The sequence below is a fragment of the Oncorhynchus mykiss genome, chromosome 30 (genome assembly GCF_057628025.1).
Source record: "Oncorhynchus mykiss isolate SJ-2025 chromosome 30, ASM5762802v1, whole genome shotgun sequence".
Classification (NCBI taxonomy): Eukaryota; Metazoa; Chordata; class Actinopteri; order Salmoniformes; family Salmonidae; genus Oncorhynchus; species Oncorhynchus mykiss.
In genome coordinates, this window is record NC_143051.1 from 5387501 (window position 1) to 5411239 (window position 23739).

Genomic DNA, 23739 nt, shown 5'->3' on the forward strand with positions numbered 1-23739 from the left:
GAGAGAGAGCGGGAGACAGACGGGAGAGAAAGAGAGAGCGGTAGTCGGAGGAGAGAGAGAGAGAATGCTAATTGAAATAGTGACAGAGGGGGAGGAAAGGGGTGATGAGGGGTTGGTGGGAAGGAAGTGGGGACGGATAGTTGAAAGGGAGGGAGAGAGGGAGGGAGGGAGTGAGAGAGGGGGAGGGAGTGAGAGAGGGGGAGGGAGAGAGAGAGGAAGGGAGGGTGGGAGAGAGAGAGAGAGAGAGAGAGAGAGAGGGTGAGAGAGAGGGGGACACACAGAGCTGAAGGAGTGTGGTTAGATGCCAGTGATTGGATAAAGGAAGGGGTTAAGCAGTTGATTGGTTGATACATCTAGCAGCTATAGACCCTTGGAGGATGTGCCAGTCATAGAACATAACTCAGAGAGACAGAGGAACAGAGAGACAGAGGAACAGAGGGACAGAGGAACAGAGGGACAGAGGGACAGAGGAACAGAGGGACAGAGGAACAGAGGGACAGAGGAACAGAGGAACAGAGAGACAGAGGAACAGAGAGACAGAGGAACAGAGGAACAGAGAGACAGAGGAACAGAGGGACAGAGGAACAGAGGAACAGAGGGACAGAGGGACAGAGGAACAGAGGGACAGAGGGACAGAGGAACAGAGGGACAGAGGGACAGAGGGACAGAGGAACAGAGGAACAGAGAGACAGAGGAACAGAGAGACAGAGGAACAGAGGAACAGAGAGACAGAGGAACAGAGGGACAGAGGAACAGAGGAACAGAGGGACAGAGGGACAGAGGAACAGAGGGACAGAGGGACAGAGGAACAGAGGGACAGAGGGACAGAGGAACAGAGGAACAGAGAGACAGAGGAACAGAGAGACAGAGGAACAGAGGAACAGAGGAACAGAGAGACAGAGGAACAGAGGAACAGAGGGACAGATGACCAGAGGAACAGAGGGACAAAGGAACAGAAGGACAGAGGAAAAGAGGAACAGAGAGACATAGGAACAGAGAGACAGAGGAACAGAGGGACAGAGGAAGAGAGGGACAGAGGGACAGAGGAACAGAGGGACAGAGGGACAGAGGAACAGAGGGACAGAGGGACAGAGGGACAGAGGGAAGAGAGATAAAGGAAAAGAACACGTTAATTGAGAAATACCGGAGAAATTCACATTCCCAGACGACACGAAGACAGAGGGGGAAATACTATTGTTCAAAGAGGTCTAGAACAAGAGAAAGAGAGAGAGAGAGACAGAGAGAGAGAGAGAGAGGGGAACAGCGTGTGGACATTGACTCCACAGGGTACACATTCTCTACTGCGTCAGCAGAACAGAAGGAGTGATCCTCCACACACTTCTCCTTTCATCCAACCATCCATCCATCTGTCTGTCTGTCCATCTAGTGAAGAAGAGGAGGAGAGATGAAGACATCTCATAATGACTATAGTTCTCCAGACTCTGATGACATGGACGGGATGATCGATGTGGGACGGGAAGACGGCTCCTGGTAAGAACAGACCTATTCACCAATCACACCTGAGCTTGTACGATTCTGACCAATCACACCTGAGTTTGTAGGATGTCGATCAATTACACTTATACCTGAATTATTCTGACAAATCACACCTGAGATTGTAGGATGTTGACCAATAAGAGTATGTAGAGTTACATGTACACCTGAAATTATTCTGACCAATCACACCTGAGCTTGTAAAATGTTCATTAATTATACCAGAATTGGTATCTTTTTGAGTTTTGACCAGTAGGATGTAGCTCAGTCGCACCTGAAACTTATTCAACAGGGTCCACTGGTTCAGATATCATTTTACTGTGTATCTGGGTTGGCATATAACTGTAAACGTTTCTAAACTCTAAACACTAATTTCGGGATCTTTCAAGGTTAGTACGTAATCTATCACAAGACATCTAGTAGCCTTTTTGGTACTTCAGATTATCACAGGTGTCCATTCATCTCTGGCTCTCTGTGTGGCCTTTATCACATGGAAAATATAGAAACTAATTGTATAAATATGCACTCACTGTATACAGACTTTTTTCTCCATTGTATTATTGACTGTATGTTTGTTTATTGTTTTACTCCGTGTGTAACTCTGTGTTGTTTGTTTGTGTCGAACTGCTTTGCTTTATCTTGGTCAGGGTCACAGTTGTAAATGACAACTTGTTCTCAAATAAAGGTCAAAAATAAATAAAATAATAAATAAATAATTGGAATGGATTTAATAAGACTAAAAACACTTGAATGACAAACGCTGTAAAACAGTAAACCATAAACTTGAATATGAGAGCTTCAGCATGAAATATCCTTTATATATATATATTTATATATATATATATTATATCTATATATTATACTAATTTTTTACTACGTCAAAATGTATTTGTTGTCAATGCTTTGGCATCAAACTGGTGACAGTCGTGAAAAAAAGTCCCTAGTTTGAAGAGTTGCAGAGTTAATAGAAAACAATGTCGTCATTGATCAGATGTTATCAGCTGATGTACGGAGGGCTTTATAAATACATTTGATTTGATCAGATGTTATCAGCTGATGTACGGAGGGCTTTATAAATACATTTGATTTGATCAGATGTTATCAGCTGATGTGATTTGATCAGATGTTATCAGCTGATGTGATTTGATCAGATGTTATCAGCTGATGTGATTTGATCAGATGTTATCAGCTGATGTGATTTGATCAGATGTTTAATCCATCAGGTTATTTTCTCTTGAACATTCATTCAGTCTGTCTACTAGAAACGCATGGCCAATACAGACACAGATATAGTAAATTAACATTATATATGAATACATTTTTTTTTTAAAGTTATTAATGTTTAAGTTACCAAAGTTACAATCGACTGTAATATATTTTCTCTTAATTACCAAAATTACTGAAGATTCCGGTAATTTTGGTATATTACCATTAGCTAAAACGCTATTGGTCAATCCCCCTAATGTAATACAGCATCAACTATACTACGATAGAATGGAATGGGAAATAATACAATAGAATGGAATAAAATAGAAGAGAAAAGAATGGAATATAACAGAATAGGATAGAATGGAATAAAATAAAATGGAATAAAATAAAATGGAATAAAATAGATTAGAATGGAATAAAATTAAATGGAATAAAATAAAATGGAATAAAATAGATTAGAATGGAATATAATGGAATAGGATAGAATGGAATGGAAGAAAATGCAATAGAATGGAATATAATGGAATAGAATAGAATAGGATAGAATAGAATGGAATAGGATAGAATGGAATAGAATTAAATAGAATGGAATGGAATAGAATAGGATATAATAGAATGGAATGGAAAGGAATAGAATGGAATAGAATAGAATATTATATAATAGAATAGAATGGAATAGAATAGAATAGAATGGAATAGAATAGAATATAATATAATAGAATAGAATGGAATAGAATAGAATAGAATGGAATAGAATAGAATGGAATAGAATAGAATAGAATGGAATAGAATAGAATATAATATAATAGAATAGAATGGAATAGAATAGAATATTATATAATAGAATAGAATGGAATAGAATAGAATAGAATGGAATAGAAAGTCCAGGGTAAATCATAATCTAATTTATTTACATTGTGTTCTATAGAAACGCCTAAGAAATATAGAGGTCAGCGAGAGGGATTTAATCTTAGACTCCCAATAACAGAGATGTGGGGCTCATTTAAAATCACACATACAGTTGAAGTTGGAAGTTTACATACACCTTAGCCAAATACATTTAAACTCAGGTTTTCACAATTGCTGACATTTAATACCAGTAAAAATTCCCTGTCTTAGGTCAGTTAGGATCACCACTTTATTTTAAGAATGTGAAATGTCAGAATAATATTAGAGAGAATTATTTATTTCAGCTTTTATTTCTTTCATCACATTCCCAGTGGGTCAGAAGTTTACATACACTCAATTAGTATTTGGTAACATTGCCTTTAAATTGTTTAACTTGGGTCAAACATTTTGGGTAGCCTTCCACAAGCTTCCCACAATAAGTTGGGTGAATTTTAGCCCATGCCTCCTGACAGAGATGATGTCAGGTTCGTAGGCCTCCTTGCTCACACACGCTTTTTCAGTTCTGCCAATACATTTTCCATAGGATTGAGGTCAGGGCTTTGTGATGGCCCCTCCCATACCGTGACTTTATTGTCCTTAGGCCATTTTGCCACAACTTTGGAACTGCTTGGGGTCATTGTCCATTTGGAAGACCCATTTGCGACCAAGCTTTAACTTCCTGACTGATGTCTTGAGATGTTGCTTCTATATATCCACATCATTTTCCTACCTCATGATGCCATCTATTTTGTGAAGTGCACCAGTCCCTCCTGCAGCAAAGCACCCCCACAACATGATGCTGCCACACCCGTGCTTTACGGTTGGGATGGTGTTCTTCAGCTTGCAAGCCTCCCCCTTTTTCCTCCAAACAAAACGATGGTCAATGTGGGCAAACAGTTCTATTTTAAGTGAAATAATCTGTCTGTATACAATTGTTGGAAAAATTACTTGTGTCATGCACAAAGCAGATGTCCTAACCGACTTGCCAAAACGACAGTTTGTTATCAAGACATTTGTGGAGTGGTTAAAAAACTAGTTTTAATGACTCCAACCTAAGTGTTTGTAAACTTCCGACTTCAACTGTACAGTATAATACAGCACATCTTAACAAATAAGACATACGTCTCACTATGACAGGCAGGTATAGATCCGTCCGATACACATTATTGATATTCACGCCTAACTCGGTGCAATGCAGTGGGAGGAGTCAAGCAAGTCGGTGTTTGATAGTTTAACATCAAGACCTGCAGTCTTGAACTGGAGATGTTTAAGTGCTTTCATTAGGTGAGATATTTAGGTGATGGGTGTTTTGGTTTTGACAAACTGTTGACATATGGTCATTTAAACTTCTCCCAAAGTTACTGCTCTGCTCTGGTTCTCCGTTTATGTCAAGTATTTGATTTTCTTGTTATTCTTTTATCTTCTTGTGGCTGCAGGGGGCAGTATTGAGTAGCTTGGCTGAATAAGGTGCCCAAAGAAAACTGTCTGCTACTCAGTCCCAGTTGCTAATATATGAATATTATTAGCATATTTGGATAGAAAACACTCTGAAGTTTCTAAAAACTGTTTAAATGATGTCTGTGAGTATAACATAACTAATATGGCAGGCAGAAATCTGAGAAAAAAAATCAAACCAGGAAGTGGAAAATCTGAGGTTGGTCGTTTTCAACTCATTCCCTATTGAAGATACTGTGGGATATTGGTCATGTTGCACTTTCTAAGGCTTCCACTAGATGTCAACAGTATTTAGAACCATGTTTGAGGCTTCTACTGTAAAGTGGGGGCGAATGAGAGGGGAATGAGTCAGAGGTCTGGCAGAGTGCTATGAGCTCATGACGCTTGTTCACGTGAGAGCGAGCTCTGTTCCATCGCAATTCTAGTTCCATGTATAACACTTGTATTTTCATCAACATTTATGATGAGTATTTCTGTAAATTGATGTGGCTCTCTACAAAATCACTGGATGTTTTTGTAACTACTAAACATAACGCGCCAACGTAAACTCAGATTTTTTTATATAAATATGAACTTTATCAAACAAAACATACATGTATTGTGTAACATGAAGTCCTATGAGTGTCATCTGATGAAGATCATCAGAGATTTTTTGATGGTAATGATTTATTTAAAATCTGTGAGCGGAACAGGATAAATTACACCCCCCCAAAGTACCAAAAAATGACAAATATTATCCAATATTACTTCCATAACTTTGAAGTTATACTGAAAAAATATCTAAACGTAACATGTAATGTATTGGTCTCATGTTTCATGAGTTAAAATAAAAGAACCCAGAAATTTTCCATTTGCACAAAAAGCTCTCAAAAATGTCTGCTTGTATTTGAATACATCCCTGTTAGTGAGCATTTCTCCTTTGCCAAGATAATCCATCCACCTGACATGTGTGGCATATCAACAAGCTGATTCAACAGCATGATCATACCACAGGTGCACCTTGTGCGGGGGACAATAAAAGGCCACTCTAAAACGTGCGGTTTTGTCACAACAACATAATGCCACAGATGTCTCAAGTTTGAGGGCGCATGCGATTGGCACGTTGACTACAGGAATGTCCAACAGAGCTGTCGCCAGAGAATTGAATGTTAATTTCTCTACCATAAGCCGCCTCCAACGTTGTTTTAGAGAATTTGGCAATACGTCCATTCGGCCTCACAACTGCTGAGGGGCATTTATGTTGTTGGAAAAAAACTCATTCTGATTGGCTCCCTATTGTTTGGCCACAATCCCAAGTGGGTGGGGCCTATGCCCTCCCAGGCCCAACCATGGCTGCGCCCCTGCCCAGTCATATGTCAAATCCATAGATCAGGGCCTATTTTTGCCTGTTGTTTTTATATTCGTGTCTTGTTTCAAGGAACTAGGCGTATGTCACACATCACTACTTCACAGGAGAGGCATTTGAATGTAAATATTTTTTTTTATCAAAATGCATTTTTTGGGGGCAGAAATGCCTTCTGGAATGTGAACTTTTATGTGCCTTAATAGCAAACGTGTATGTAAATAGGAATTCAATTAATCAATTACGAGCCTAGTTGGTTTAGCTACGGAAAAAGTCAGGGAACCAGCCATGATTGGCTGAGATAATGAGTAGGCTTGGACATGCAGAGAGCTGAGTTTGGATTGGTCTGCCATTTAGCACGCTGCTCAGTATGTGTTGGCAATCCTGTCTAATGTTGTTTTTATTTAAAAGATATTAGAATAACTGCAAAAGTATTGATTTTCCGCTTTCCGGAAGACTGAATATTTTGAAATCAGTGGAATGCCCGGTGGAAGCAGAGTATGACAGCTAAGGAGAAAATTCTGCCGTTTGATTGCAAATAGGCAGAGGGAGTCGAAAAGAGAACACATACAAGACTGTTGTTTTTATTTTTGTTCAATGCACCACACAACCAATAAAAAAAAAGCTTACCAACTCCGGGCACTTCAACAGCATGGTTTCAACACCACGACAACTAGACGATGGCAATCCCGACAAACAGAAAATACATCCCTCTCTACCCTGTAGACTTACCCTGTATCGAAGGCTTGGCTTGACAATCTCCGAATGTCATTTAAACCTTTAATATTTCATCACAACCGTAAGGTCTTTTCTGTAATTAGTTTCGCCATTAACTTGTAAATAATTATCTCTTGGTTGATCTTGTTCTGAATTTATTTTTCTGTAATAATTAAATGAGCTAAAGTGAAGACGTTGTCATTATGATGTCATTATTTGAACTGGCTAGTCAGCTAACTTAACGTTAGCTAGCGAGCTAACAAGCTAAAAAAAAAAAAAAAAACGTAGTTTATAAAGTTGCTTTTTTGTTGCCTGGTTTTCTAGATCGACGTAAATTAAATTCATTTTTAAACGGATGGGTTTATCGGTGTTAAAATTCAACAGTTAAGCTATTTTGGACCACCAGGCTGCCGATGTCATGCGTGTGAATCCTTAATGAGATGGGCGGGGCTAAGGCTTCAGAGATGGGCGGGGCTAAAGCTTAACAGGGTGTGAACGATGCTGAATGGGTGTAGACAAAGAAGAGCTCTCCAGTAGGTACCAAAACATGCAAAGGTGATTTTCTCAAAAGTAGAGATACAAGTTGATCAACTTTCAAAGCAGAATTACTTTCCTATTGTTCCTCAACTGCAGTGTGTGATAAACCATGTTGTACCTGCCTTTCTCAATAGCAAGGCTGTGCTCACTGAGTCTGTACATAGTCAAAGCTTTCCTTAAGTTTGGGTCAGTCACAGTGGTCAGGTATTCTGCCGCTGTGTACTCTCTGTTTAGGGCCAAATAGCATTATAGTTTGCTCAGTTTTTTTGTAAATTCTTTCCAATGTGTCAAGTAATTCTCTTTTTGTTTTCTCATGATTTGGTTGGGTCTAATTGTGCTGCTGTCCTGGGGCTCTGTGGGGTGTGTTTGTGTTTGTGAACAGAGCCCCAGGACCAGCTTGCTTAGGGGACTCTCCTCCAGGTTCATCTCTCTGTAGGTGATGGCTTTGTTATGGAAGGTTTGGGAATAGCTTCCTTTTAGGTGGTTATATAATTTAACGGTTCTTTTCTGGATTTTGATAATTAGTGGGTATCGGCCTAATTCTGCTCTGCATGCATTATTTGGTGTTCTACGTTGTACACAGAGGATATTTTTGCAGAATTCTGCGTGCAGAGTCTCAATTTGGTGTTTTTCCCATTTTGTGAAGTCTTGGTTGGTGAGAAGACCCCAGACCTCACAACCATAAAGGGCAATGGGCTCTATGACTGATTCAAGTATTTTTAGCCAAATCCTAATTGGTATGTTGAAATTTATGTTCCTTTTGATGGCATAGAATGCCCTTCTTGCCTTGTCTCTCAGATCGTTCACAGCTTTGTGGAAGTTACCTGTAGCCCTGATGTTTAGGCCAAGGTATGTATAGTTTTTTGTGTGCTCTAGGGTAACAGTGTCTAGATGGAGTTTGTATTTGTGGTCCTGGTGACTGGACCTTTTTTGGAACACCATTATTTTGTTCTTACTGAGATTTATTGTCAGGGCCCAGGTCTGACAGAATCTGTGCAGAATCTCTCTCTCTCTCTCTCTCTCTCTCTGTCTCTCTCTCTGTCTCTCCCTCTGTCTCCCTCTGTCTCTCTCTCTCTCTCTCTCTCTGTCTCTCTCTCTGTCTCTCGGTCTCTCTCTCTCGCTCTCTCCTCTCTGTCTCTCTCTCTGTCTCTCTCTCTCGCTCTCTGTCTCTCTCTCTCTGTGTGGTGCTCCCGTGTCTCTCTGTAGCCAAAAGAACCAATTCGATTGAAGGAGTTGACGTGCCATCGCATCCCTGCATCATATTAGAGAGTAACAACAACAATATGACTGACATCAAAGCTAATCTCTCTGTTTCTCTCTGTTTCTCTCTGTCTCTCTCTGTTTCTCTGTTTCTCTCTCTGTCTCTCTCACTCTCTCTCTCTCTCTCTCTGTCTCTCTCTCTGTCTCTCTCTCTCTGTTTCTCTCTCTGTTTCTCTCTCTGTCTCTCTCTCTCTCTCTCTGTCTCTCCCTCTGTTTCTATCTCTCTCTCGGTCTCTCTCTCTCTGTCTCTCTCTCTCTCTCCTCTCTGTCTCTCTCTCTGTCTCTCTCTATGTCTCTCTCTCTCTCTCTCTGTCTCTCTCTCTCTCTCTCTGTCTATCTGTCTCTCTCTGTCTCTCTCTGTGTGTTTGTGTGTCTCTCTTTGTCTCTCTCTCTCTCTGTGTGTGTCTCTATCTCTCTCTGTCTCTCTCTGTCTCTCTGTGTGTTTTTGTGTGTGTGTCTATCTTTGTCTCTCTCTCTGTCTCTCTCTCTCTGTGTCTCTCTCTCTCTCTTTGTCTATCTCTCTCTCTCTCTCTGTCTCTCTCTGTGTGTGTGTGTGTGTGTGTGTGTGTGTCTCTCTGTCTCTGTGTCTCTCTCTCTGTGTGTATCTCTCTCTGTGTGTATCTCTCTCTCTTTGTCTCTCTCTCTCTCTGTCTGTCTCTCTCTGTTTCTCTCTCTCTGTGTGTGTCTCTCTCTCTGTCTCTGTGTCTCTCTCTCTGTGTGTCTCTCTCTGTCTCTCTCTCTCTGTTTCTCTCTCTCTCTGTGTGTCTCTCTCTGTCTCTGTTACAGTCCAGTCACTGGGTCCATGTCCCCAGGTAGCACGTCCCAGATTCTTGCCCGGAAGAAGAGAAGAGGGGTGAATTAATGTCCCTTTTGTAATTTCTCCTCTCTTCATTTCTCAAACTACATTATATCAGTTATAACTATCTAAACCTGTGTGGTTGTTCAACTGTCAGTGTGTTGGTCACCTTGTTCAGATTATAGAGAAGAGGCGCAGAGACAGGATCAACCACAGTCTATCAGAGCTTCGGAGACTGGTGCCCAGCGCCTTGGAGAAACAGGTAACAATCCCATCCACAGCTACAAACACAACCACAATGTGTTTCAATGTATAACATCCTTTCACCAGAGCTGTTCTTAAGGTGGTTTCCCCGGTTGTTCTTTTCTCCAGGGCTCGTCTAAGCTGGAGAAAGCAGAGATTCTGCAGATGACGGTGGACCACCTTAAGCTGCTGCATGCCATGGGGGGCAAAGGTGAGACCGTCTTTCTGTCCTGCACCAATGTATGTGTGATAATTCCACAAGTCCATCATGGACTGATTCTAACGTGGACTGATTCTATGGACTGATTATACCATGGACTGATTCTATGGACTGATTCTAATGTGGACTTATTCTATGGACTGATTCTAATGTGGACTGATTCTATGGACTGATTATACCATGGACTGATTCTATCATGGACTGATTCTAATGTGGACTGATTCTATGGACTGATTCTAATGTGGACTGATTCTATCATGGACTGATTCTAACGTGGACTGATTCTATGGACTGATTCTAACGTGGACTGATTCTATGGACTGATTATACCATGGACTGATTCTATGGACTGATTCTATCATGGACTGATTCTATCATGGACTGATTATACCATGGACTGATACTATGGACTGATTCTACCATGGACTGATTCTTTGGATTGATTCTATGGACTGAATCTATCATGGACTGATTATACCATGGACTGATTCTATGGATTGATTCTATGGACTGATTCTACCATGGACTGATTCTACCATGGACTGATTCTATGGACTGATTCTACCATGGACTGATTATACCATGGACTAATTCTATGGACTGATTCTACCATGGACTGATTCTATGGACTGATTCTATCATGGACTGATTATATGGACTGATTCTACAATGGTCTGATTCTGTGGACTGATTCTATGGACTGATTCTATCATGGACTGATTCTATGGACTGATTCTATGGACTGATTCTATGGACTGATTCTATGGACTGATTCTATCATGGACTGATTCTATGGACTGATTCTATCATGGACTGATTCTATAATGGACTGATTATACCATGGACTGATTCTATGGACTGATTGTACCATGGACTGATTCTATCATGGACTCATTATACCATGGACTGATTCTATGGACTGCTTCTATGGACTGATTCTACCATGGACTGATTCTATGGACTGATTCTACCATGGACTGATTCTATCATGGACTGATTCTATGGACTGATTCTACCATGAATTGATTCTATTGACTGATTCTATCATGGACTGATTCTATGGACTGATTCTATGGACTGATTCTATGGACTGAGTCTACCATGGACTGATTCTATGGACTGATTCTATGGACTGATTCTATCATGGACTGATTCTATGGACTGATTCTATAATTTCCTCCCTTTTATCTCCTTTTCCTTCTATGTTTCCTCTATCTCCCCCAATCCCCCTCTCCTTCCTCCCTCTCTCTCCCCCAATCCCCCCTCTCCTTCCTCCCTTTCTCTCCCCCCCTCTTCTTCCTCCCTCTCTCCCCCCTCTCCTTCCTCCCTTCCTCCCCCTCTCCTTTCCCCCCCTCTCCCCCTCCCGCTCTCTCCCCCCCTCTCCTTCCTCCCTTTCTCCCCCCCTCTCTCTCCCCCCTCTCCTTCCTCCCTCTCTCCCCCTACACCTCCCCCCCCTCTCCTTCCTCACTCTCTCTCCCCCCCTATCCTCCCCTTCCTCCCCCCCTCTCCTTCCTCCCTCTCTCCCCCCTCTCCTTCCTCCCTCTCCCCCCTCTCCTTCCTCCCTCTCTCCCCCCTCTCCTTCCTCCCTCTCTCCCCCCATCTCCTTCCTCCCTCTCTCCCACTCTCCTTCCTCCCCCCTCTCCTTCCTCCCTCCCCTACTCTCCTTCCTCCCTCTCTATCCCCCCTCTCCCCCCCCCTCTCCTTCCTTCCTCTCTCCCCCCTCTCCTTCCTCCCTTTCTCCCCCCCTCTCCTTTCCCCCCCTCCCGCTCTCTCCCCCCCTCTCCTTCCTCCCTTTCTCCCCCCCTCTCTCTCCCCCCTCTCCTTCCTCCCTCTCTCCCCCCCTCTCCTTCCTCCCTCTCTCCCCCCTCTCCTTCCTCTCCCCCCTCTCCTTCCTCCCTCTCTCCCCCTACTCCTCCCCCCTCTCCTTCCTCACTCTCTCTCCCCCCCTATCCTCCCCTTCCTCCCCCCCTCTCCTTCCTCCCTCTCTCCCCCCTCTCCTTCCTCCCTCTCCCCCCTCTCCTTCCTCCCTCTCTCCCCCCTCTCCTTCCTCCCTCTCTCCCCCCCTCTCCTTCCTCCCCCCCTCTCCTTCCTCCCTCTCTCCCACTCTCCTTCCTCCCCCCTCTCCTTCCTCCCTCCCTCCCCTACTCTCCTTCCTCCCTCTCTATCCCCCCTCTCCCCCCCCTCTCCTTCCTTCCTCTCTCCCCCCTCTCCTTCCTCCCTCTCTCCCCCCTCTCCTTCCTCCCCCCCCTCTCCTTCCTCCCTCTCTCCCCCTCTCCTTCCTCACCCCCTCTCCTTCCTCCCTCTCTCCCCCCTCTCCTTCCTCCCTCTCTCTTTCCTCCCTCCCTCTCTCAGGGTACTTTGAAGCGCGGGTCCTGGCTGTGGACTATAGGACCCTGGGATTCAGACAGTGTGTAGGAGAGGTGGTTCGGTACCTGGGCTCTTTAGAAGGAGGGGTGGACTCCCCGGACCCTATCGGAGCCCGCCTGGTCTCCCACCTCTCCCACTGCGCCAGCCAGCTGGACCCCCTTCTCCTTCAGTCGCCCCCCACGTCCTCCGCCCTCCCTTTTCCTCCCTGGCCGTGGATCTCCTCCTATCACCAGATGTCACCTGTCTCGTCTCCCACCTCTCCATCTTTCTCCGCGAGGCGGAGGGAGCTGGCACGCCTGGGGGGTGGGTGTTATCCATCCCGCTCAGCCGACACCCTGTGTCTCGCCCCCCTGGGGTGCCAACAGGGGTCCATGCTCGCCCCTGCCTTGATGTCTGGGCTTCGCAGGGTGCCCTCTCTCCCACCACCTTCCTCCCCTGCCCTCACCGCCACCCCCACTCACAGACTCACTCAGCAGTCCCCTGGAGCCTCACTCCTCCTCACCTCCTCTTCCTCCTCCTTTCCCACGGCTCCTCCACAAGTCAGACCCTTTGTCCCTCTGGGGTCTCCCGCGGGTCAGCGCAGGGGCAAAGCTGCAAAGACCTGGGGGACTGAGATAGGAGCCTTCTGATCCAGAACCTGTCAACACGATGCACTGTGTAAAGTTTGCTCTTAACCACAGATCTGGGATCAGATTACCCAACCCTTAACCCAGTGGAGGCTGCAGAGGGGAGGACGGCTCATAATAATATCTGGAACGGAGCAAATGGAACGGTATCAAACACATGGAAACCATCTCTCTGTCTCTGTCTCTCTCTCTCTGTCTCTCTCTCTCTCTCTGTCTCTCTCTCTCTCTCTCTCTCGTGTCTCTGTCTCTCTCTCTCTCTCTCTCTGTCTCTGTCTCTCTGTCTCTCTCTCTCTGTCTCTCTGTCTCTCTGTCTCTCTCTCTCTCTCTCTGTCTCTGTCTCTCTCTCTCTCTCTCTCTCTCTCGAGGGAGACACGGCTCTTCTCAGACTGTTGCTGTGAACTGAATTGTGTTTGTCCATGTATTTTGTGCTGTTATGTTTTAATTTGTATATTTTAAATCATTTACATATATTTTATTACCCTGATTGATTTCGCTTTCTTTAAAATGGAATGGCTGATAAAAATGGTATTTAAATAAAGTGTCGGATATTCGTGTTTATTGTGCCTCTCCTTGTGCCTCTCCTGTTTTTGTGTGAGGAAGAGAGGAAGCGAGAGAGTGGGGAGGAAGAGAGAGAGAGGGGGAAGAGAGACAGATGGGTAGATAATTAATTAGATAATGCATAGATTACATTAATAACATGATGGGGATAACAGAGATGGGATAACACAGATGGGGATAACAGAGATGGGATAACAGAGATGGGATAACAGAGAGATGGGGATAACAGAGAGATGGGGATAAAAGAGATGGGGATAACAGAGAGATGGGAATAACAGAGATTGGACAACAGAGATATGGGATAACAGAGAGATGGGATAACACAGAGATGGGGATAACAGAGAGATGGGATTACAGGGACATGGGATAACAGATAGATGGGGGTAACAGATAGATGGGGATAACAGAGAGATGGGATAACAGGGAGATGGGATAACAGAGAGATGGGGATAACAGAGAGATGGGATAACAGAGAGATGGGATAACAGAGAGATGGGGATAACAGAGAGATGGGATAACAGAGAGATGGGGATAACAGAGATGGGATAACAGAGAGATGGGATAACAGAGAGATGGGATAACAGAGAGATGGGGATAACAGAGAGATGGGGATAACAGAGAGATGGGATAACAGAGAGATGGGGATAACAGAGATGGGGATAACAGAGAGATGGGATAACAGAGATGGGGATAAAAGAGATGGGGATAACAGAGATATGGGATAACAGAGAGATGGGGATAACAGAGATGGGGATAACAGAGATGGGAATAACAGAGATGGGATAACAGAGATGGGGATAACAGAGATGGGATAACAAAGAGATGCGACCAATGGGTGGCTGATGCAGGGAGGGATGAGGGAAAGAGAGGGTGATGAGTCACTCTCTTCCTCAGTCGCTCTGTCTCCAAACACCAGATGGAGCATCCTGATGAGGACTGACGGCTGAAGGGACATGAAGATCTAGATAATGACTGTACTGTACCAACAAGACAGGATGAATGAAAAAAACAGAGAGCGTGTTTACTGTTAATTAAGAGAATGCTTTGATCCTCTGTAGGATGCAATGTCTATACGGACTGTGGTGTGTGTGTCTGTCTGTGTGTGTGTGTGTGTGTGTGTGTGTGTGTGTGTGTGTGTGTGTGTGTGTGTGTGTGTGTGTGTGTGTGTGTGTGTGTGTGTGTGTGTGTGTGTGTGTGTGTCAGATAATGTGTGTGTGTGTGTGTCCCGTAATTGGAGTCCTCAGGGCTGGCGTTGTGGCTCGACCGCTGTGGCGGCGTGGCTCTCGTGCGAAGCTGGACAGTCGTCGGATAGACGGTACGGCCGAGGAATGCTGGTGGAACACACACAAACACACACACACACTCAAATAAACAGAACATCAACTATGGCATGAAAGCGTATGCCTCAGAGTGGTGGAGCCAGTGGTGCTACCACAGCTTCCAGGACAACTGACCACAATCACACTTAACTAGCTTTCCCATGGAGGAGAGAGGGAGATAGGGAGGAGGAGAAGGAGGAGAAGGAGGAAGAGAGGAGGGAGAGAGAGATAGGGAGGAGGAGAATGAGGAACAGAAAAGAGAGGAGGGAGAGAGAGATAGGGAGGAGGAGAAGGAGGAGAAGGAGGAAGAGAGGAGGGAGAGAGAGATATGGAGGACGAGAAGTATGAGAAGGAGGAGGAGAGGAGGGAGAAAGAGATAGGAAGGAGGAGAATGAGGAACAGAAAAGAGAGGAGAGAGAGAGATAGGGAGGAGAAGAAGGAGGAGAAGGAGGAAGAGAGGAGGGAGAGAGAGATAGGGAGGAGGAGAAGTAGGAGAAGGAGGAAGAGAGGAGGGAAAGAGAGATAGGGAGGAGGAGAAGTAGGAGAAGGAGGAAGAGAGGAGGGAAAGAGAGATAGAAAGGAGGAGAAGTAGGAGAAGGAGGAAGAGAGGAGGGAGAGAGAGATAGACAGGGAGGAGGAGAAGGAGGAATAGAAAAGAGAGGAGGGGAGTGAAAGGGAGGAGAGGAGACCTAGTGGCCCAGGGGAGGAGGGATAGAGCGAAGGAGGAGGAGAAGGAGGAGAGGAGACCTAGTGGCCCAGGGGAGGAGGGATAGAGCGAAGGAGGAGGAGAAGGAGGAGAGGAGACCTATTGGCCCAGGGGAGGAGGGATAGAGCGAAGGAGGAGGAGAATGAGGAGAGGAGACCTATTGGCCCAGGGGAGGAGGGATAGAGCGAAGGAGGAGGAGAAGGAGGAGAGGAGACCTAGTGGCCCAGGGGAGGAGGGATAGAGCGAAGGAGGAGAAGGAGGAGAGGAGACAAAACAAAGATAGAAGCCAGCTAGCTGACAGCAAAGGTTTTGGCTGGAGATTGTTTAATTAACCAGGCTTGACAGTTAATAAGAACAAATTATTATTTTACAATGACGGCCAAACCCTCCCCTAACCCGGACGACAATTGTGCGTTGCTCTATGTGACTCCCAATCATGCCCGGTTGTGATACAGCCCAGGATCGAACCAGGGTCTGTAGTAATGCCTCTAGCACTGTGATGCAGTGCCTTAGACCGCTGTACCACTGGGGAGCCTGATGTGCAGAAGCTTCCGGCAGGGATGTGTAGTCTTGCATGATAACTACTCTGAGAGTAAATAGAACCGAATATAAAAAATAAAAGTAGAGTCCCATTGTCCGAGAGAGATTTACAGGGTTATCAAAACACCGTGCGAGACGACACGATACACACAGACCTTATTGGAAGGGATAGACACTGTGCCAGGGTGAGACGACACGATACACACAGACCTTATTGGAAGGGATAGACACTGTGCCAGGGTGAGACGACACGAAACACACAGACCATATTGGAAGGGATAGACACTGTGCCAGGGTGAGACGACACGATACACACAGACCTTATTGGAAGGGATAGACACTGTGCCAGGGTGAGACGACACGATACACACAGACCTTATTGGAAGGGATAGACACTGTGCCAGTGTGAGACGACACGATACACACAGACCTTATTGGAAGGGATAGACACTGTGCCAGGGTGAGACGACACGATACACACAGACCTTATTGGAAGGGATAGACACTGTGCCAGGGTGAGACGACACGATACACACAGACCTTATTGGAAGGGATAGACACTGTGCCAGGGTGAGACGACACGATACACACAGACCTTATTGGAAGGGATAGACACTGTGCCAGGGTGAGACGACACGATACACACAGACCTTATTGGAAGGGATAGACACTGTGCCAGGGTGAGACGACACGAAACACACAGACCATATTGGAAGGGATAGACACTGTGCCAGTGTGAGATGACACGAAACACACAGACCATATTGGAAGGGATAGACACTGTGCCAGGGTGAGACGACACGATACACACAGACCTTATTGGAAGGGATAGACACTGTGCCAGTGTGAGATGACACGAAACACACAGACCTTATTGGAAGGGATAGACACTGTGCCAGTGTGAGACGACACGATACACACAGACCTTATTGGAAGGGATAGACACTGTGCCAGGGTGAGACGACACGATACACACAGACCTTATTGGAAGGGATAGACACTGTGCCAGGGTGAGACGACACGATACACACAGACCTTATTGGAAGGGATAGACACTGTGCCAGGGTGAGACGACACGATACACACAGACCTTATTGGAAGGGATAGACACTGTGCCAGGGTGAGACGACACGATACACACAGACCTTATTGGAAGGGATAGACACTGTGCCAGTGTGAGACGACACGATACACACAGACCTTATTGGAAGGGATAGACACTGTGCCAGGGTGAGATGACACGATACACACAGACCTTATTGGAAGGGATAGACACTGTGCCAGGGTGAGACGACACGATACACACAGACCATATTGGAAGGGATAGACACTGTGCCAGTGTGAGACGACAAGATAAACACAGTCCTTATTGGAAGGGATAGACACTGTGCCAGGGTGAGACGACACGATACACACAGACCTTATTGGAAGGGATAGACACTGTGCCAGGGTGAGACGACACGATACACACAGACCTTATTGGAAGGGATAGACACTGTGCCAGTGTGAGACGACACAATACACACAGACCTTATTGGAAGGGATAGACACTGTGCCAGGGTGAGATGACACGATACACACAGACCTTATTGGAAGGGATAGACACTGTGCCAGGGTGAGACGACACGATACACACAGACCATATTGGAAGGGATAGACACTGTGCCAGTGTGAGACGACACGATACACACAGACCTTATTGGAAGGGATAGACACTGTGCCAGGGTGAGACGACACGATACACACAGACCTTATTGGAAGGGATAGACACTGTGCCAGGGTGAGACGACACGATACACACAGACCTTATTGGAAGGGATAGACACTGTGCCAGTGTGAGACGACACGATACACACAGACCTTATTGGAAGGGATAGACACTGTGCCAGGGTGAGATGACACGATACACACAGACCTTATTGGAAGGGATAGACACTGTGCCAGGGTGAGATGACACGATACACACAGACCTTATTGGAAGGGATAGACACTGTGCCAGGGTGAGATGACACAAAACACACAGACCTTATTGGAAGGGATAGACACTGTGCCAGGGTGAGATGACACAAAACACACAGACCTTATTGGAAGGGATAGACACTGTGCCAGGGTGAGACGACACGATACACACAGACCTTATTGGAAGGGATAGACACTGTGCCAGGGTGAGACGACACGATACACACAGACCTTATTGGAAGGGATAGACACTGTGCCAGGGTGAGACGACACGATACACACAGACCTTATTGGAAGGGATAGACACTGTGCCAGGGTGAGACGACACGATACACACAGACCTTATTGGAAGGGATAGACACTGTGCCAGGGTGAGACGACACGATACACACAGACCTTATTGGAAGGGATAGACACTGTGCCAGGGTGAGACGACACGAAACACACAGACCATATTGGAAGGGATAGACACTGTGCCAGTGTGAGATGACACGAAACACACAGACCATATTGGAAGGGATAGACACTGTGCCAGGGTGAGACGACACGATACACACAGACCTTATTGGAAGGGATAGACACTGTGCCAGTGTGAGATGACACGAAACACACAGACCTTATTGGAAGGGATAGACACTGTGCCAGTGTGAGACGACACGATACACACAGACCTTATTGGAAGGGATAGACACTGTGCCAGGGTGAGACGACACGATACACACAGACCTTATTGGAAGGGATAGACACTGTGCCAGGGTGAGACGACACGATACACACAGACCTTATTGGAAGGGATAGACACTGTGCCAGGGTGAGACGACACGATACACACAGACCTTATTGGAAGGGATAGACACTGTGCCAGGGTGAGACGACACGATACACACAGACCTTATTGGAAGGGATAGACACTGTGCCAGGGTGAGACGACACACACAGACCTCATTGGAAGGGATAGACACTGTGCCAGTGTGAGACGACACGATACACACAGACCTTATTGGAAGGGATAGACACTGTGCCAGTGTGAGACGACACGAAACACACAGACCATATTGGAAGGGATAGACACTGTGCCAGTGTGAGATGACACGAAACACACAGACCATATTGGAAGGGATAGACACTGTGCCAGTGTGAGATGACACGATACACACAGACCTTATTGGAAGGGATAGACACTGTGCCAGGGTGAGACGACACGATACACACAGACCTTATTGGAAGGGATAGACACTGTGCCAGGGTGAGACGACACGATACACACAGACCTTATTGGAAGGGATAGACACTGTGCCAGGGTGAGACGACACGAAACACACAGACCATATTGGAAGGGATAGACACTGTGCCAGTGTGAGATGACACGAAACACACAGACCATATTGGAAGGGATAGACACTGTGCCAGGGTGAGACGACACGATACACACAGACCTTATTGGAAGGGATAGACACTGTGCCAGTGTGAGATGACACGAAACACACAGACCTTATTGGAAGGGATAGACACTGTGCCAGTGTGAGACGACACGATACACACAGACCTTATTGGAAGGGATAGACACTGTGCCAGGGTGAGACGACACGATACACACAGACCTTATTGGAAGGGATAGACACTGTGCCAGGGTGAGACGACACGATACACACAGACCTTATTGGAAGGGATAGACACTGTGCCAGGGTGAGACGACACGATACACACAGACCTTATTGGAAGGGATAGACACTGTGCCAGGGTGAGACGACACGATACACACAGACCTTATTGGAAGGGATAGACACTGTGCCAGTGTGAGACGACACGATACACACAGACCTTATTGGAAGGGATAGACACTGTGCCAGGGTGAGATGACACGATACACACAGACCTTATTGGAAGGGATAGACACTGTGCCAGGGTGAGACGACACGATACACACAGACCATATTGGAAGGGATAGACACTGTGCCAGTGTGAGACGACACGATAAACACAGTCCTTATTGGAAGGGATAGACACTGTGCCAGGGTGAGACGACACGATACACACAGACCTTATTGGAAGGGATAGACACTGTGCCAGGGTGAGACGACACGATACACACAGACCTTATTGGAAGGGATAGACACTGTGCCAGTGTGAGACGACACAATACACACAGACCTTATTGGAAGGGATAGACACTGTGCCAGGGTGAGATGACACGATACACACAGACCTTATTGGAAGGGATAGACACTGTGCCAGGGTGAGACGACACGATACACACAGACCATATTGGAAGGGATAGACACTGTGCCAGTGTGAGACGACACGATACACACAGACCTTATTGGAAGGGATAGACACTGTGCCAGGGTGAGACGACACGATACACACAGACCTTATTGGAAGGGATAGACACTGTGCCAGGGTGAGACGACACGATACACACAGACCTTATTGGAAGGGATAGACACTGTGCCAGTGTGAGACGACACGATACACACAGACCTTATTGGAAGGGATAGACACTGTGCCAGGGTGAGATGACACGATACACACAGACCTTATTGGAAGGGATAGACACTGTGCCAGGGTGAGATGACACGATACACACAGACCTTATTGGAAGGGATAGACACTGTGCCAGGGTGAGATGACACAAAACACACAGACCTTATTGGAAGGGATAGACACTGTGCCAGGGTGAGATGACACAAAACACACAGACCTTATTGGAAGGGATAGACACTGTGCCAGGGTGAGACGACACGATACACACAGACCTTATTGGAAGGGATAGACACTGTGCCAGGGTGAGACGACACGATACACACAGACCTTATTGGAAGGGATAGACACTGTGCCAGGGTGAGACGACACGATACACACAGACCTTATTGGAAGGGATAGACACTGTGCCAGGGTGAGACGACACGATACACACAGACCTTATTGGAAGGGATAGACACTGTGCCAGGGTGAGACGACACACACAGACCTCATTGGAAGGGATAGACACTGTGCCAGTGTGAGACGACACGATACACACAGACCTTATTGGAAGGGATAGACACTGTGCCAGTGTGAGACGACACGAAACACACAGACCATATTGGAAGGGATAGACACTGTGCCAGTGTGAGATGACACGAAACACACAGACCATATTGGAAGGGATAGACACTGTGCCAGTGTGAGATGACACGATACACACAGACCTTATTGGAAGGGATAGACACTGTGCCAGGGTGAGACGACACGATACACACAGACCTTATTGGAAGGGATAGACACTGTGCCAGGGTGAGACGACACGATACACACAGACCTTATTGGAAGGGATAGACACTGTGCCAGGGTGAGACGACACGAAACACACAGACCATATTGGAAGGGATAGACACTGTGCCAGTGTGAGATGACACGAAACACACAGACCATATTGGAAGGGATAGACACTGTGCCAGGGTGAGACGACACGATACACACAGACCTTATTGGAAGGGATAGACACTGTGCCAGTGTGAGATGACACGAAACACACAGACCTTATTGGAAGGGATAGACACTGTGCCAGTGTGAGACGACACGATACACACAGACCTTATTGGAAGGGATAGACACTGTGCCAGGGTGAGACGACACGATACACACAGACCTTATTGGAAGGGATAGACACTGTGCCAGGGTGAGACGACACGATACACACAGACCTTATTGGAAGGGATAGACACTGTGCCAGGGTGAGACGACACGATACACACAGACCTTATTGGAAGGGATAGACACTGTGCCAGGGTGAGACGACACGATACACACAGACCTTATTGGAAGGGATAGACACTGTGCCAGTGTGAGACGACACGATACACACAGACCTTATTGGAAGGGATAGACACTGTGCCAGGGTGAGATGACACGATACACACAGACCTTATTGGAAGGGATAGACACTGTGCCAGGGTGAGACGACACGATACACACAGACCATATTGGAAGGGATAGACACTGTGCCAGTGTGAGACGACACGATAAACACAGTCCTTATTGGAAGGGATAGACACTGTGCCAGGGTGAGACGACACGATACACACAGACCTTATTGGAAGGGATAGACACTGTGCCAGGGTGAGACGACACGATACACACAGACCTTATTGGAAGGGATAGACACTGTGCCAGTGTGAGACGACACAATACACACAGACCTTATTGGAAGGGATAGACACTGTGCCAGGGTGAGATGACACGATACACACAGACCTTATTGGAAGGGATAGACACTGTGCCAGGGTGAGACGACACGATACACACAGACCATATTGGAAGGGATAGACACTGTGCCAGTGTGAGACGACACGATACACACAGACCTTATTGGAAGGGATAGACACTGTGCCAGGGTGAGACGACACGATACACACAGACCTTATTGGAAGGGATAGACACTGTGCCAGGGTGAGACGACACGATACACACAGACCTTATTGGAAGGGATAGACACTGTGCCAGTGTGAGACGACACGATACACACAGACCTTATTGGAAGGGATAGACACTGTGCCAGGGTGAGATGACACGATACACACAGACCTTATTGGAAGGGATAGACACTGTGCCAGGGTGAGATGACACGATACACACAGACCTTATTGGAAGGGATAGACACTGTGCCAGGGTGAGATGACACAAAACACACAGACCTTATTGGAAGGGATAGACACTGTGCCAGGGTGAGATGACACAAAACACACAGACCTTATTGGAAGGGATAGACACTGTGCCAGGGTGAGACGACACGATACACACAGACCTTATTGGAAGGGATAGACACTGTGCCAGGGTGAGACGACACGATACACACAGACCTTATTGGAAGGGATAGACACTGTGCCAGGGTGAGACGACACGATACACACAGACCTTATTGGAAGGGATAGACACTGTGCCAGGGTGAGACGACACGATACACACAGACCTTATTGGAAGGGATAGACACTGTGCCAGGGTGAGACGACACGATACACACAGACCTTATTGGAAGGGATAGACACTGTGCCAGGGTGAGACGACACGAAACACACAGACCATATTGGAAGGGATAGACACTGTGCCAGTGTGAGATGACACGAAACACACAGACCATATTGGAAGGGATAGACACTGTGCCAGGGTGAGACGACACGATACACACAGACCTTATTGGAAGGGATAGACACTGTGCCAGTGTGAGATGACACGAAACACACAGACCTTATTGGAAGGGATAGACACTGTGCCAGTGTGAGACGACACGATACACACAGACCTTATTGGAAGGGATAGACACTGTGCCAGGGTGAGACGACACGATACACACAGACCTTATTGGAAGGGATAGACACTGTGCCAGGGTGAGACGACACGATACACACAGACCTTATTGGAAGGGATAGACACTGTGCCAGTGTGAGATGACACGAAACACACAGACCTTATTGGAAGGGATAGACACTGTGCCAGTGTGAGACGACACGATACACACAGACCT

General features: G+C 46.2%; 1 protein-coding gene across 2 annotated transcripts; it reads left to right on the plus strand.

The window, feature by feature from the left end:
• Nucleotides 1-1067: 1067 nt before the first annotated feature.
• On the plus strand, nt 1068-13406 carry LOC110513117 (hairy/enhancer-of-split related with YRPW motif-like protein). Of its 2 annotated transcripts, XM_036971693.2 has the most exons (6): nt 1068-1206; nt 1388-1491; nt 9689-9755; nt 9877-9960; nt 10071-10152; nt 12514-13406. In XM_036971693.2, exons 2-6 carry the CDS (start codon nt 1406-1408, stop codon nt 13155-13157), a joined length of 963 nt encoding a protein of 320 aa, XP_036827588.2. In that variant the 5' UTR covers nt 1068-1206; nt 1388-1405; the 3' UTR covers nt 13158-13406. The 2 variants fall into 2 exon arrangements, with proteins under 2 accessions (XP_036827588.2, XP_036827587.2); XM_036971692.2 differs by lacking the exon at nt 1068-1206 and having other exon boundaries at nt 1262-1491.
• The last annotated feature ends 10333 nt before the right edge of the window (nt 13407-23739 follow it).

Bases quoted from the DNA above. Each gene is read 5' to 3' on its own strand.
- LOC110513117 (XM_036971693.2), top strand. From the start codon at position 1,406: ATGAAGACATCTCATAATGACTATAGTTCTCCAGACTCTGATGACATG. The intron at 9,756-9,876 runs GTGAATTAATGT...CACCTTGTTCAG, and splicing joins CCCGGAAGAAGAGAAGAGGG to ATTATAGAGAAGAGGCGCAG. The intron at 9,961-10,070 runs GTAACAATCCCA...TCTTTTCTCCAG, and splicing joins CCAGCGCCTTGGAGAAACAG to GGCTCGTCTAAGCTGGAGAA.